General features: G+C 39.4%; 2 protein-coding genes across 2 annotated transcripts; both read right to left on the bottom strand.

The window, feature by feature from the left end:
• Positions 1–1,457: 1,457 nt before the first annotated feature.
• LOC108794863 (interleukin-8-like) lies at positions 1,458–4,409 on the bottom strand. The gene is made up of 4 exons (XM_018565986.1): positions 4,391–4,409; positions 2,426–2,558; positions 1,595–1,678; positions 1,458–1,521 (listed from the first exon to the last, which is right to left on the bottom strand). Exons 1-4 carry the CDS (start codon positions 4,407–4,409, stop codon positions 1,458–1,460), a joined length of 300 nt encoding a protein of 99 aa, XP_018421488.1.
• A 3,311-nt stretch (positions 4,410–7,720) lies between these two features.
• LOC108794864 (interleukin-8-like) lies at positions 7,721–9,434 on the bottom strand. The gene is made up of 4 exons (XM_018565987.1): positions 9,329–9,434; positions 8,689–8,821; positions 7,858–7,941; positions 7,721–7,784 (listed from the first exon to the last, which is right to left on the bottom strand). Exons 1-4 carry the CDS (start codon positions 9,393–9,395, stop codon positions 7,721–7,723), a joined length of 348 nt encoding a protein of 115 aa, XP_018421489.1. The 5' UTR covers positions 9,396–9,434.
• Between the last annotated feature and the right edge of the window lie 4,328 nt (positions 9,435–13,762).

The following is a 13,762-nucleotide window of genomic DNA, read 5'->3' on the forward strand; positions in this document are numbered from 1 at the left end:
AAATTATTAGTTTTTACAAAAGATCACCAAGCATTACAACGTACAAAATTTGTGGGATATAAAACATTTTACATTCCTCTTGTTTCTATAAACTGGTACACACAACATTACGAAGAGAAAAAACAAAACAAATACATTCATTTTCAATTGTTCTTGACATGACAGTACATAGACAAAAATATACTTATAGAGCATATCAAGTTTCTGTCAGTCAATAGAAAAATAGTTGCTCAGTATAAATATTAACTAAGTTCAGCTACATAATTCACATCAATACTGATTGGCTAGATACAGTACTTAAAATGCCATGAACACTGACCCGCAGGATATAAATTATGGGAGCAGTAACAGCCAATAAGAGATTTGGCTCCATATTCTAACATGTACAACACTAGTCTGGTCCCCAACCAGTGACTGAAGTCATTGCTTTGTTATTGTCTCTTAGGTCTCTTAGCAAGTGCTCTGTAAATCTGACAAAACATGTGAGGTGATTGTCACGCAATCTGGCTAATTGTGGTCAGACTGGGAGAAAACCTCATGTCCCTGACCAGCAGCAGACATCCCCAGTCCAAAGACCTTTGAGCCAACAGAATTATTATTATTACATGTTTCGGAGTGCTATTTTTTCATTCTTTTTGTCTTGGTCACTTGCTATTCATAGAGGAGGTTTACAAGTTGACAAAAGTCAGTTATTTCACTTCAAGGTCAGTTCCCTTTTCTAAGCTTATGCATGGTTCTGTTAATATGACATACATGATAAAGCAATTAAATGCAAACATTGATCACAGCAGCTGACATATTTGCTGACATATTTGCTTCAGGCTGTAGACTTTGGTCCATAGGGCCCATATTTCCAAGATACTTGTGTAGGTTCACAGAGTTCAGGAGATATTTCTTCTGTTTACAGGGCCGGAGTAAGCTTTGCATTGAAGCTCATCTTTTTTATCAGTTAAATAGTCCGGTGCTCCTTAAGGTGTAGAAGTTTTGGCTCTATAAATGCAAAGAAAGTATATTGAAATGTTATGCATCTTTGGAGTTACAATTTCAGTATCTTTACATAACTGATTATTCCCATAACACATCCTAATTTTTTCACTTTCTTTTACCCATTGAAAGAGTAGTAATGCAAACCAGTTAAGGGAAATTATTTGCATGCCTCTTAACTAGCCTTGTAAAAAAAAAAAAAGATTTATCCTATCTCTTTACATAGCTTTCTGAGTACTACAAAGTTATAATGTACATATAATTTTAGAACATCATCTGCAAGTTCGTGATTATGGCCTGCTTGTTTTAATAAAGAAAGTGCCCTATGGCTCCTTCTGTTCATTTTATTTTTAAGGAAAGATAATGGGAGCAGAAAATATGTAAAAATGTACCAGTGCACAGGTACTGTTACATTAATACAGTAAAATATTATAAAGTTCATTAAATGATGTCCCTGCAATGCTTGCAGTGTGCTAACTTGTCTGTGGGCTAAATGAGGTCACACTTGGATCGAAACCAGTGTTTGGTGAAGGGTGTCTGGTGAAGGACATGAAAAGTCATGTCATAGTAAGAACAGGAGGCTGTTTTAATAAAAAGCATTAATACTTACGTATTTAAAAATCTTTCGATGATCCTTATGACCCATGGAGCTGTAGGCTCTAAACACACTTGCAGACCCCTTTTCATGGTGGCTCTGTTGGTTGAGAAAGCAACTATGTCAGACATTTTGGTTGACAAATTATATTATAATACAGTAATTATATGTGTTTCTAATATTAAACATAATTCAGAGTAGAATCACTTTTAATTATTTCATTTTATTTTTTTAGAATGGAATCTAAAATAGAAAGGATCACCTTAATATGCGGCAATTTAAGATATATGAATTTTCCATGTTCTATGAACATTCTGGCTGTGGTCAAACTGAACTATTTTTAGTATTGGTTTAAATACCAGCATACCAAATTGCTCCAAAAAAGCACATGATGGTCTCACTCTTGCCTGAGGAAGGAGTCCTGTGAGGCTCCAAAATGTTGCTTTGTCTCATGTGATGAATAAATGTGTTCTTTTTGAGCAACGTGGTGTGTTAATCATATTAGGACTGACCCAGAAGAAGTACACAGATTAGGAGTTCTAACTTTTGTCTGATTTTCTTTATCTGCATATTTATTCCTAGTCAGTAACACAAAGCATTTTTAAAAAAAGCAGATAATCAGCAAAACAGCCAAGCAACTAGAATTTTTAGAAGAGAGTCACTATTTGCATTTTTTGTATTTCTCTCATGACAGCTTTATTTTTTAAAACATTTTTTTCTTATGTATTTTAATATAAAAAACAACATTGAATAAAAGGAAGAATAAATAAATGTCTAAAAAATGATCAAATTTGCACAATGTATGTACGTACTATGATTTTGTTATATAGCTGTCACAATACTTACATCACTTCCACATGCTTGCAGTGTGGGCCTTTTGGGATCACCTCCAGGTTCAGGAAATGTCTGTGAGATATTGGCTTGCTCTCTGTTTTTACACATTGGCACCTAAGCTCTTGTGCTGATATAAGTGTCCTCCCTGAAAACAAAAACATTGATATATGAATATCACATGAACTATAGGAAAACACAGAAAAAGTAAACACATTGGAAAATGTAAATTGTTTAACAACCTAACAAAACATTTCTCTGTAGATGTTGCCAGTAAGACTTTGTTTTATTTGCCATTTACAGGTTTTCAAATCCAGGTTTAATCTAATTATATTCTAAGTCATTTATATAATAACCTTATGTGATAAAATAATGCTATGCTGCATATCCTTAAAACAGTCAGCTCATTAATTAAAAAGTATATAACTGGAAAATATGTTACCTATATCAACAAGGTTACTCTTAGCACTTTCTAGCCTGCACTAAAGAACCGATTCATGAATCGAATCTTTGGTTCACTTGCTGAGTCGGCTGACAAGCAAGTGCACCGACGTGCCATCAGGTGTGACAGTAAAAAGCGGGTTATTGTGGATGCGCTCCGCTTTCTAATGAGCTGATGTCACATTGGTCAGATTTGTCCCTAGTCTTTACAGCGCAATAACGATTGGATTTACTACCACGGGTACTGCATCGATAGTACTAAAATCCTCTCATTATTCCCACCCATGCGCTGTAAAGACAAGGGACAAATCTGACTACCACTGAACATCACTTCATCAGAATGAGGAGCACATGCGCAGGAACACGCTTTTTTACTGTCAGCTGATCGTGCGTCACTAGCAGTGATGACATTGGGTGATATGATAGAATGGCTGGTCTGACATAAAACCAAATATGTGACCTGTCTGAGCCAAGACACTGATCACTAGAACAATCCCCAGGAGCTGCCCCCCTTCTCTGAATCAGAGTCTTCTGATTCAGATCTTTTATGAAGAGTCAGCCAGCTCCTGAGCTTCGGTTCACTTGCGACTCAGCAAGTGAGCCGTTGGATATGGATGTCACCAGCACTCCAGAAACGACAAAATAACAAAAGATTTTAGTGAATCTTCATTTTATTCACTCGAAAGGAATCAAGCGCTTTCGGGGCCGCACAGGGTCCCCTTCATCAGGCTTAAAGTGAGCCGACTCAGCAAGTGAACCGAAGAGCCGATTCATTTGAAGATCCGAACTTCTCATCTGACTCACGAGTCTTAGACTCCATGTACTGTGAGTCAGAGCTGTTAGAGGGTTGTAGCTAGTTCAGAGATGTGATTGGTTGCAGGGAGGGGGTGGGCGGGGCTGGCAGAAGCTGAGCTCTGCTCTAGAATCACATTACAATGCCGATCTCCTATTCAACACTGAGCTGCTTCAAACGGATCAGCTCACTCAGAGGAGTTGATTCATCCGGTTCACTGAAGAGAATCAATTTTACAATAGTCTTTTACAATGGTAGAAATGACCTTGCATAACACTTGCCATAATTAACTTATGGGAAAATTGACTTTTTTGTATGTTGGATTGCGCTAGGTGTATTGGGTGCATAGGTGCATTGGCGTGTCATTAAAAATGAATAGTACCACACTGCACATAACAGGTTGGTGCAAGTCAGGCATTTTCCTTGCACATTACTGTAACACAATAGTGTGAATGGGCCACTAAGCTTACTTGGTATCCCCTTTACTAACCAGTTTGCCTCTTATGGACCTGAGCAGCTATGGACCTATAGTTTGGGCAATCATTTTGTCATTACATATTTTGTGTTCTATTTCTTTTTTTGTTGGAGGGTAAATGCTTTCTTTTATTGACATTGTCTTTCAATAATTTTTTGTGTGAAATCTGGTTATTAAGGGTAACATCTCTACTTCAATCGACTTTAGGTCCACCAGTCCTTCATGCTGCTTCCATTAGAAAATATGGTGGTCCAACCTCCAAACTATTTACCTTGCTCCTGGAGAGGCATTCTCAAGAGTCTGGCCAGCACTGATTATCTACCTCTACCTCAGGAGAGAGTTAAGTATGTGGGGGGTTAGACCATTCAAAATATTTGCTCATAATAAATGCACTATAATATTGCTGCACTGGGCATGATGGGTTGTCTATTGTTATTGTAACTTTCCTGATGCCATTACATATGTATCACGCTATGCTCACCTCAGTTGTATTTGTTATATTGCATGTTATTACATGTTAATTCTAGCTGGGATTCTTGAAATGCTATTTTATAGCATTGTGAACGACCCCCATTCCATTGACTTAAATGAAAAAAGACCAGCCAATAAACCAAAAATTTAGCAAGTGGGACTCTTATGAGAAATGCCTCAGTGCACAGCCTGTGAAGGTAATATAGCTGTGGGAGGGGCCCAGAAGGTTCACCCACTACTGGCCGCCTATAGAAAACAACAAGGTGAGACGGATACAAGACCAGTTACCCTGCACAAGGAGAGAGAACAGCAGTGACTAGTCTTTATATTAGGAAAGACCTGCATAGAGGAAAAGTGTAGGAGTTGCATTTTATGCTGAATTACCACACAGATCTGGGAGAAATACACATAGCACACCAAGATTCAAGTAAGAATACAAATGGCTCTTATTTATACAATATTCATTTAGCCAGACGTTCAGGCTTTAAAACTATGGATTTGGATAAGTCCATTCTTTTGCTTAAAAAATGCAACAAACAGAAAAAACTCTCTACTGTAAATACGCTCTTAAAGGTACCTTAGGAAATTCGCTAGCTCTGCCCATTATGGTCAGATCAGGTAATGTTCATATGTTTGTTGGCATTCCCTGATCCCCCCGACTCAACCTTCTCCTTTGGAGAGTCAATAAGCCAAGATTGATTTTTTTTCTAGTAGATCACTATTGTTTTTCTCAGACATGGGCATACATGTTTGCATATGACACAGAATATCAGACTGAACATGTGCTTTGCTCATGAAGGGCAAACCAACAGGTTTAGTTTAACCACAGCTAAACAAGCTGCAGATATTCATCTTCCTTTCACTCCTTTAAGAAAGGAATGTATGTAGGTAAACTTTTCCCACCTCATATGATACTGAGTTCTGACAATGTATGCACATTTAAATTTTATACTACTGTATATCACTTGCTGATAAATTGAGCAATGTTTTCAGAGAACCTCTGTGCAGAACAGCAGCTTTTTGCTTCTTGTTGGAAAGCGTTCATGCAGCTACAGCAGGAAGTGGATTATGGGTGTGAATGATTCCTTTCTTAATGATCAGAAGCATACATAATTAGAATAGCACTGAATGGGTTGGCTCAAGGCTTGCTTAATTAGAAAGGGTGCCATATTAAAGAAAATCTATCAGCCCTTTGAAAACTTTAAAAGTAAAGGTTAAGTCTTAAGGTTAAGAGCAGACACATCATGATATCCACTGCTACTAGCTAAAACCCTCCTATGTGAAACCATCTCCCTTTTAGAAATGTTTTTTTATTGGTAGAGGTGCTCCAGACACTGACCAAATGTATTTTTACACCCCCAGGCCTTATTGACATTAGCACACTGAAATAAGTGTTGATTTACTAAAGGAGTAGAAGCTGTTCACTTGGCAAAGTGAATGTTCACTTTACAAAATGTATGATCAGTTAGTTTAGCAAAGAAAGCAAAGATGTGTTGACTACCCAATCATGAACATACACTTTGCAAGGATAACATACTCTATTTCAACTCCACGGAGTCTCAAAATAAGTTTACAACACAGATGTCAATACAAAAACATCATTTATTGCTTGTGATGGGTCAAAAGCTTAAATAGACATTAATAATCATATAACCAAATAAATATATACAAATAAATTATTAGTTTTTACAAAAGATCACCAAGCATTACAACGTACAAAATTTGTGGGATATAAAACATTTTACATTCCTCTTGTTTCTATAAACTGGTACACACAACATTACGAAGAGAAAAAACAAAACAAATACATTCATTTTCAATTGTTCTTGACATGACAGTACATAGACAAAAATATACTTATAGAGCATATCAAGTTTCTGTCAGTCAATAGAAAAATAGTTGCTCAGTATAAATATTAACTAAGTTCAGCTACATAATTCACATCAATACTGATTGGCTAGATACAGTACTTAAAATGCCATGAACACTGACCCGCAGGATATAAATTATGGGAGCAGTAACAGCCAATAAGAGATTTGGCTCCATATTCTAACATGTACAACACTAGTCTGGTCCCCAACCAGTGACTGAAGTCATTGCTTTGTTATTGTCTCTTAGGTCTCTTAGCAAGTGCTCTGTAAATCTGACAAAACATGTGAGGTGATTGTCACGCAATCTGGCTAATTGTGGTCAGACTGGGAGAAAACCTCATGTCCCTGACCAGCAGCAGACATCCCCAGTCCAAAGACCTTTGAGCCAACAGAATTATTATTATTACATGTTTCGGAGTGCTATTTTTTCATTCTTTTTGTCTTGGTCACTTGCTATTCATAGAGGAGGTTTACAAGTTGACAAAAGTCAGTTATTTCACTTCAAGGTCAGTTCCCTTTTCTAAGCTTATGCATGGTTCTGTTAATATGACATACATGATAAAGCAATTAAATGCAAACATTGATCACAGCAGCTGACATATTTGCTGACATATTTGCTTCAGGCTGTAGACTTTGGTCCATAGGGCCCATATTTCCAAGATACTTGTGTAGGTTCACAGAGTTCAGGAGATATTTCTTCTGTTTACAGGGCCGGAGTAAGCTTTGCATTGAAGCTCATCTTTTTTATCAGTTAAATAGTCCGGTGCTCCTTAAGGTGTAGAAGTTTTGGCTCTATAAATGCAAAGAAAGTATATTGAAATGTTATGCATCTTTGGAGTTACAATTTCAGTATCTTTACATAACTGATTATTCCCATAACACATCCTAATTTTTTCACTTTCTTTTACCCATTGAAAGAGTAGTAATGCAAACCAGTTAAGGGAAATTATTTGCATGCCTCTTAACTAGCCTTGTAAAAAAAAAAAAAGATTTATCCTATCTCTTTACATAGCTTTCTGAGTACTACAAAGTTATAATGTACATATAATTTTAGAACATCATCTGCAAGTTCGTGATTATGGCCTGCTTGTTTTAATAAAGAAAGTGCCCTATGGCTCCTTCTGTTCATTTTATTTTTAAGGAAAGATAATGGGAGCAGAAAATATGTAAAAATGTACCAGTGCACAGGTACTGTTACATTAATACAGTAAAATATTATAAAGTTCATTAAATGATGTCCCTGCAATGCTTGCAGTGTGCTAACTTGTCTGTGGGCTAAATGAGGTCACACTTGGATCGAAACCAGTGTTTGGTGAAGGGTGTCTGGTGAAGGACATGAAAAGTCATGTCATAGTAAGAACAGGAGGCTGTTTTAATAAAAAGCATTAATACTTACGTATTTAAAAATCTTTCGATGATCCTTATGACCCATGGAGCTGTAGGCTCTAAACACACTTGCAGACCCCTTTTCATGGTGGCTCTGTTGGTTGAGAAAGCAACTATGTCAGACATTTTGGTTGACAAATTATATTATAATACAGTAATTATATGTGTTTCTAATATTAAACATAATTCAGAGTAGAATCACTTTTAATTATTTCATTTTATTTTTTTAGAATGGAATCTAAAATAGAAAGGATCACCTTAATATGCGGCAATTTAAGATATATGAATTTTCCATGTTCTATGAACATTCTGGCTGTGGTCAAACTGAACTATTTTTAGTATTGGTTTAAATACCAGCATACCAAATTGCTCCAAAAAAGCACATGATGGTCTCACTCTTGCCTGAGGAAGGAGTCCTGTGAGGCTCCAAAATGTTGCTTTGTCTCATGTGATGAATAAATGTGTTCTTTTTGAGCAACGTGGTGTGTTAATCATATTAGGACTGACCCAGAAGAAGTACACAGATTAGGAGTTCTAACTTTTGTCTGATTTTCTTTATCTGCATATTTATTCCTAGTCAGTAACACAAAGCATTTTTAAAAAAAGCAGATAATCAGCAAAACAGCCAAGCAACTAGAATTTTTAGAAGAGAGTCACTATTTGCATTTTTTGTATTTCTCTCATGACAGCTTTATTTTTTAAAACATTTTTTTCTTATGTATTTTAATATAAAAAACAACATTGAATAAAAGGAAGAATAAATAAATGTCTAAAAAATGATCAAATTTGCACAATGTATGTACGTACTATGATTTTGTTATATAGCTGTCACAATACTTACATCACTTCCACATGCTTGCAGTGTGGGCCTTTTGGGATCACCTCCAGGTTCAGGAAATGTCTGTGAGATATTGGCTTGCTCTCTGTTTTTACACATTGGCACCTAAGCTCTTGTGCTGATATAAGTGTCCTCCCTGAAAACAAAAACATTGATATATGAATATCACATGAACTATAGGAAAACACAGAAAAAGTAAACACATTGGAAAATGTAAATTGTTTAACAACCTAACAAAACATTTCTCTGTAGATGTTGCCAGTAAGACTTTGTTTTATTTGCCATTTACAGGTTTTCAAATCCAGGTTTAATCTAATTATATTCTAAGTCATTTATATAATAACCTTATGTGATAAAATAATGCTATGCTGCATATCCTTAAAACAGTCAGCTCATTAATTAAAAAGTATATAACTGGAAAATATGTTACCTATATCAACAAGGTTACTCTTAGCACTTTCTAGCCTGCACTAAAAATGAGATCTGAAATTTGCTTTGGCAACACAGAAACTTTCATTGCAGACATTTTTATGCATAAGAATTGTAAACCAAATCTTGCATGCAGCATGGAGGTTTTTCTTTTGAGTTTATTGCTTGCTTTGAATTCCCTAGCTGTGTGTCACAGTGATGGCAGAATTCTTACCTTGTGAGAGAGTAACACACATCAGGGAGACGGCCAGAACTGCAATCATAGTCATTGTGGCTTTCATTGTGTTCTTGTCAGTTTATGACTGAGCCTGTGGTTTTCAGCTGTGTCTGAAGAGTAGTGATCTTACAGCAGCGGCCGCTCACCCTTATATCCCAGCAGTGTTGCGAAAGAGGAATTTCCAGATTTGCCAGATCCTTTTTTGGATGAGTAATCAGTAAAAGTGTCACCACTATGCTAATGGATATAGCCTGGGGAAACCCAGCTTTTGGGAAAATCTTGAAGGAGCATGTTTGATCATGTGCAGATTTGTTTTTTCACATGCAGGACGTTTACTTTAGTAGTAGGCATATACGTTAATTATTGATTATATTTCAATGACAGACACCAGTTTGTGTATTTTTTGTGTATAAAAATTAACTTTTGACAATTATTGTATTTCTCATATGAATGTACTTTATTAAAATTAAGTATTATTATTATTATTCAGATGTGCATAGTGTCAACAGTGTGTGCAGAATACAAAATATCAAAAAACATTTCTTATTCTTCTTCAATATATATTAGATAGTAACAAAGTTTTTAGGAGCAACCACTTAATGTTTTGCTTCCTGTTTAATTTAAAAGTGTATACCCATACCATATATAAATATAATAGCCACTATTTATTTATTCTTGCAGAAGACAAAGTAGGGCTGGCCATACACTGTTATTTTTTTCCTGTCAGCCCCGCGACCTTAATTAGAAACTAACGTTTGGCAAAATATAAAAAAACATTCCTTATTCTTCTTCAATACATAATAGATAGTAACAACGTTTTTGTAGTTCGAGCCGACTACAAATCCCAGCAATACATTGCAAAGCACTGCACAATAATACCATCAGCTATAGAGGACTACAAGAAACTGTCACACGTCGGCTCAATAGATCGGGAAGTGAGCGAACACATACCGTCGCTCGCTCACTTCTCCATCATCTCCCTGCAGAGAGCCGTGACTGTCACTCACGGCTCCCTGCAGGGATTCCCCCCATCCCACTTCGATCCTCCAGCGTTGACTGGAGGAACAAACGGGGGAGGGGGAGGGTACAGCTGGCTGTGCCTCTAGATAGGCAGAGCCAGCTTTCAATCACAGCTGGCTGCGGCGCTCTCAGTATATAGTGAGCTGTAACTCACAGTATACTGAGCTTTGGGTCACAGGAGGACGCTAGTTTATGTCCTCCCGTGACCCTGAGGAGAACTATGGGGGAAACACTTACCCCATAGTTCTCTTTTAATAATGTTTTGCTTCCTGTTTAATTAAAAAGTGTATATACCCATACCATATATAAATATAATGGCGACTATTTTTTTTTTTGCAGAAGACATAGTACGGCTGGGCATACACTGTTAATTTTTTCCTGTCAGCCCTGCGACCTTAATTAGAAACAACACTAATTTTTTCTGTTTAGCGTGAGTAGGGGAATTCCCCTGCTGGACTTTTGTATTCTGATAGTGGTGGGGGTGCTGCTGTCAGAATACCCGAACAGTGACTACAGCTGATTGGCAGCACCACTGTTCAGCTAAAAATTTTCAGACCAGTTCCTTTGACAAAAGTCAATAGAAAAATCAACTTTTGTTGAACATAGGGGCACCGATGGTGCCACACACTGCTTGATATGGCCAGCTTAAAGTGTTTTTCCACTGTTGCAGTCAAATTGGAATAACACCTAATTTTTATTTGTCGTATGTTTCCATTCAGATAGCATAACTTAAAATAATTTTTTTAAAATTTCTGCTTACACTGTATGTTGAAGTGCTTTTTACTTCCAGCAAAATCCTACCTAATCTCTCCCCTATGTAATTGTAATACCGCCAACAGTTTGTGCAGCGCTTCACACTATAAAACAAGACAGAACAGTTACAATCCAATCCAAGATAAGATGGTTAGTAGGGCCCTGCATATTATGTTTTCTCAAATTAGCCCTCTGTATACTAATATATAAGGCCAGCACCAGAAGTGTATGAGGCATACACCAAGGGCCGGATTAACATAGGGGTGGGTAGAGCTCCCGCTCCAGGCCCGCCCCTACAAATAGGCCCAGCCGACCTGACCCAACCTGAATCACAGTTGGCCCGATGGCAATCCGGGCTGGCCGCGGCCCTTTATTCAGGGATATAAGAGGGCCCTCTGATGAGCCTGAGCAGAGAGCTGCATCTGCTGCGGTCGCCTCTGTCAGTTTCACTGACCATCTGGAGCCCACACTGACTGCCTGGAGCCCGCACTGACCGCCTGGAGCCTACACTGACAACATGGAGCCCGCACTGACCACCTGAAAGCCCATACAGACCATCTGGAGCCTGCACTGACCACCTGAATCCCACACTGACCACCTGAGAGCCCCATACTGACCACCTGAAAGCACATACTGGCCACCTGAGAGCCCATACTTACCACCTGGAGCCCACACTGACCACCTGGAGCTCGCACTGACCACCTGTAGTCCGTACTAACTACCTGGAGCATTCAATGACCACCTGGGAGCCTTCACTTACCACCTGGAGCCCGCACTGACCACCTGGAGCTCGCAATGACCACCTGGAGCCCGCACTGACCACCTGAGAGCCCTAATGACCACCTTGAGCTCGCACTGACCACCTGGAGCCCGCACTGACCACCTGAGAGCCCGCACTGGCCCTCATAGAGCCGCATTGGCTACCTAAGAACCTGAACAGCCTCCTGAGAGCCTGCTCAGCCCCCCTAAACCCCTACACAGCTCTCCTGAGACAATGGAGACATCAGGCCATGAACCCAGAGCAACACAGAGTATGTAGCTTCATATTACTCTGCATTGCTGTATAAAGTATTGCTGGGAATTGTAGTCCTCTATAGCTGATAGTATTATTCTGCAGTGCTTTATACTGTATTGCTGGGATTTGTAGTCCTCTATAGCTGATGGTATTATTGTGCAGTGCTTTGCAATGTATTGCTGGGATTGGTAGTCCTCTATGGTTGATGGTATTATTCTGCAGTGCTTTACAATGTAGTGCTGGGATTTGTAGTCCTCTATAGTTAGTGGTAATATTCGGAATTTGCTGTATAATTTATTGCTGGGATTTGTAGTCCTCTATATCTGGTGATATTCTCAATTTCTATGTAATGTATTACTGGTATTTGTAGTCCTCTATAGTGGGTGGTATTCTGCATTGCTGTATAATGTATTGCTAAGATTTCTAGTCTCTATACAGCTTGGAGTCAGTGGCAGATCTACCAGGGTCACAGCTGCAACTGGACCCTGGCGCTCCACCACTGACTCCGAGCTGTAGAGAGGCTACAAATTACAGCCTGGACAGGAGGAAAACCATTCCATAAAAAAGACCCCCCAAAGTCTTCAGCACCAGGCCCGTGATGCTCTTAATCCGGCCCTAATAGTTAGTGGTAATATTCTGCATTGCTGTATAATCTATTGCTGGGATTTGTAGTCCTCTATAGCTGGTGGTATTCAGAATTTCTGTGTAATGTATTACTGGGATTTGTAGTCCACTATAGTTGGCGGTATTTTGCATTGTTGTACTGTATAATGTATTGCTAAGATTTGTAGCCCCTCTACAGCTGGGAGTCAGTGGCAGATCTACCAGGGTCGCAGCTGCAACTGGGCCCTGGCGCTCCACTACTGACTCCAAGCTGTAGAGAGACTACAAATCACAGCCCAGACAGGAGGAAGAGGGCCCCAGAAACCGTCACCATTTCCATACAAAGGCCCACCAAAATCTTCAGCACCCAAGCCCTGTGATGCTCTTAATCTGGCCCTACATACATCCCCAACCCTCACCATAGGCTAAGCCAAGGCTCAAGATTTCCACTCGCCTGCTCGCATTTGGCGAGTAAAATAAGGTGAGGGCGAGTGGAAATTTGGGTCTCCAAGTACCGGTCCGCGGCTCAACTCCGGCCCGCGAGCCGGTACTATGTGGCCCACAGCCATCTGACATGTCAGGTACACGGTCGCAGACCGCGTACCTGACTTGCGGGAGAAGCTCCACGGCCTGCATCTGTGTCGGATGCAGACCGCAGAGCAGCTCCTGTTCGCTGGATGCGACGTCCTGTAGCCTTGTTTGTGAACAGGCTGAAAGTGTTACTGCCGTCCGATACCGTAAGAGCTCAGCTGGCCAGGCTGAGACCCGTCGGCGGAACGGGAGCGGGACTGCCGCTCTACAGTGGTTTAAAACCTGTCGGCAGTCGTTGTAAAAGTTCGTTTAGGGACGGCCACAGGACTGGAAGACAGTGTGGTCTGTCTAACTGAATGATGGGAATGTCAGTCGAGCAGTTTGGCTACGGTAGCCAAACTGCTCGATTTCTTGCGCTCCAGCCACAGGAGCCCTCTAGCTGTCACCACCATCCCTCCTCCATCACCAGGGACCAAACAAGATGCTACTCCAAGCCTATGGCAACATCC

This window comes from Nanorana parkeri, unplaced genomic scaffold, assembly GCF_000935625.1.
Source record: "Nanorana parkeri isolate BGI_ZX_2015 unplaced genomic scaffold, ASM93562v1 scaffold906, whole genome shotgun sequence".
In the NCBI taxonomy this organism is placed as follows: domain Eukaryota; kingdom Metazoa; phylum Chordata; class Amphibia; order Anura; family Dicroglossidae; genus Nanorana; species Nanorana parkeri.

What these genes read in the sequence shown, in the direction of transcription:
- LOC108794864 (XM_018565987.1), bottom strand. Translation starts at nt 9,395, where the DNA reads ATGAAAGCCACAATGACTATGATTGCAGTTCTGGCCGTCTCCCTGATG. An exon ending in GTGTGTTACTCTCTCACAAG is followed by an intron (nt 8,822 to 9,328) that starts GTAAGAATTCTG and finishes TTTTGTTTTCAG; the next exon opens with GGAGGACACTTATATCAGCA. An exon ending in ATCGAAAGATTTTTAAATAC is followed by an intron (nt 7,785 to 7,857) that starts GTAAGTATTAAT and finishes GTCCTTCACCAG; the next exon opens with ACACCCTTCACCAAACACTG.
- LOC108794863 (XM_018565986.1), bottom strand. An exon ending in TGCAAGCATGTGGAAGTGAT is followed by an intron (nt 1,679 to 2,425) that starts GTAAGTATTGTG and finishes CTCAACCAACAG; the next exon opens with AGCCACCATGAAAAGGGGTC. An exon ending in ATCGAAAGATTTTTAAATAC is followed by an intron (nt 1,522 to 1,594) that starts GTAAGTATTAAT and finishes GTCCTTCACCAG; the next exon opens with ACACCCTTCACCAAACACTG.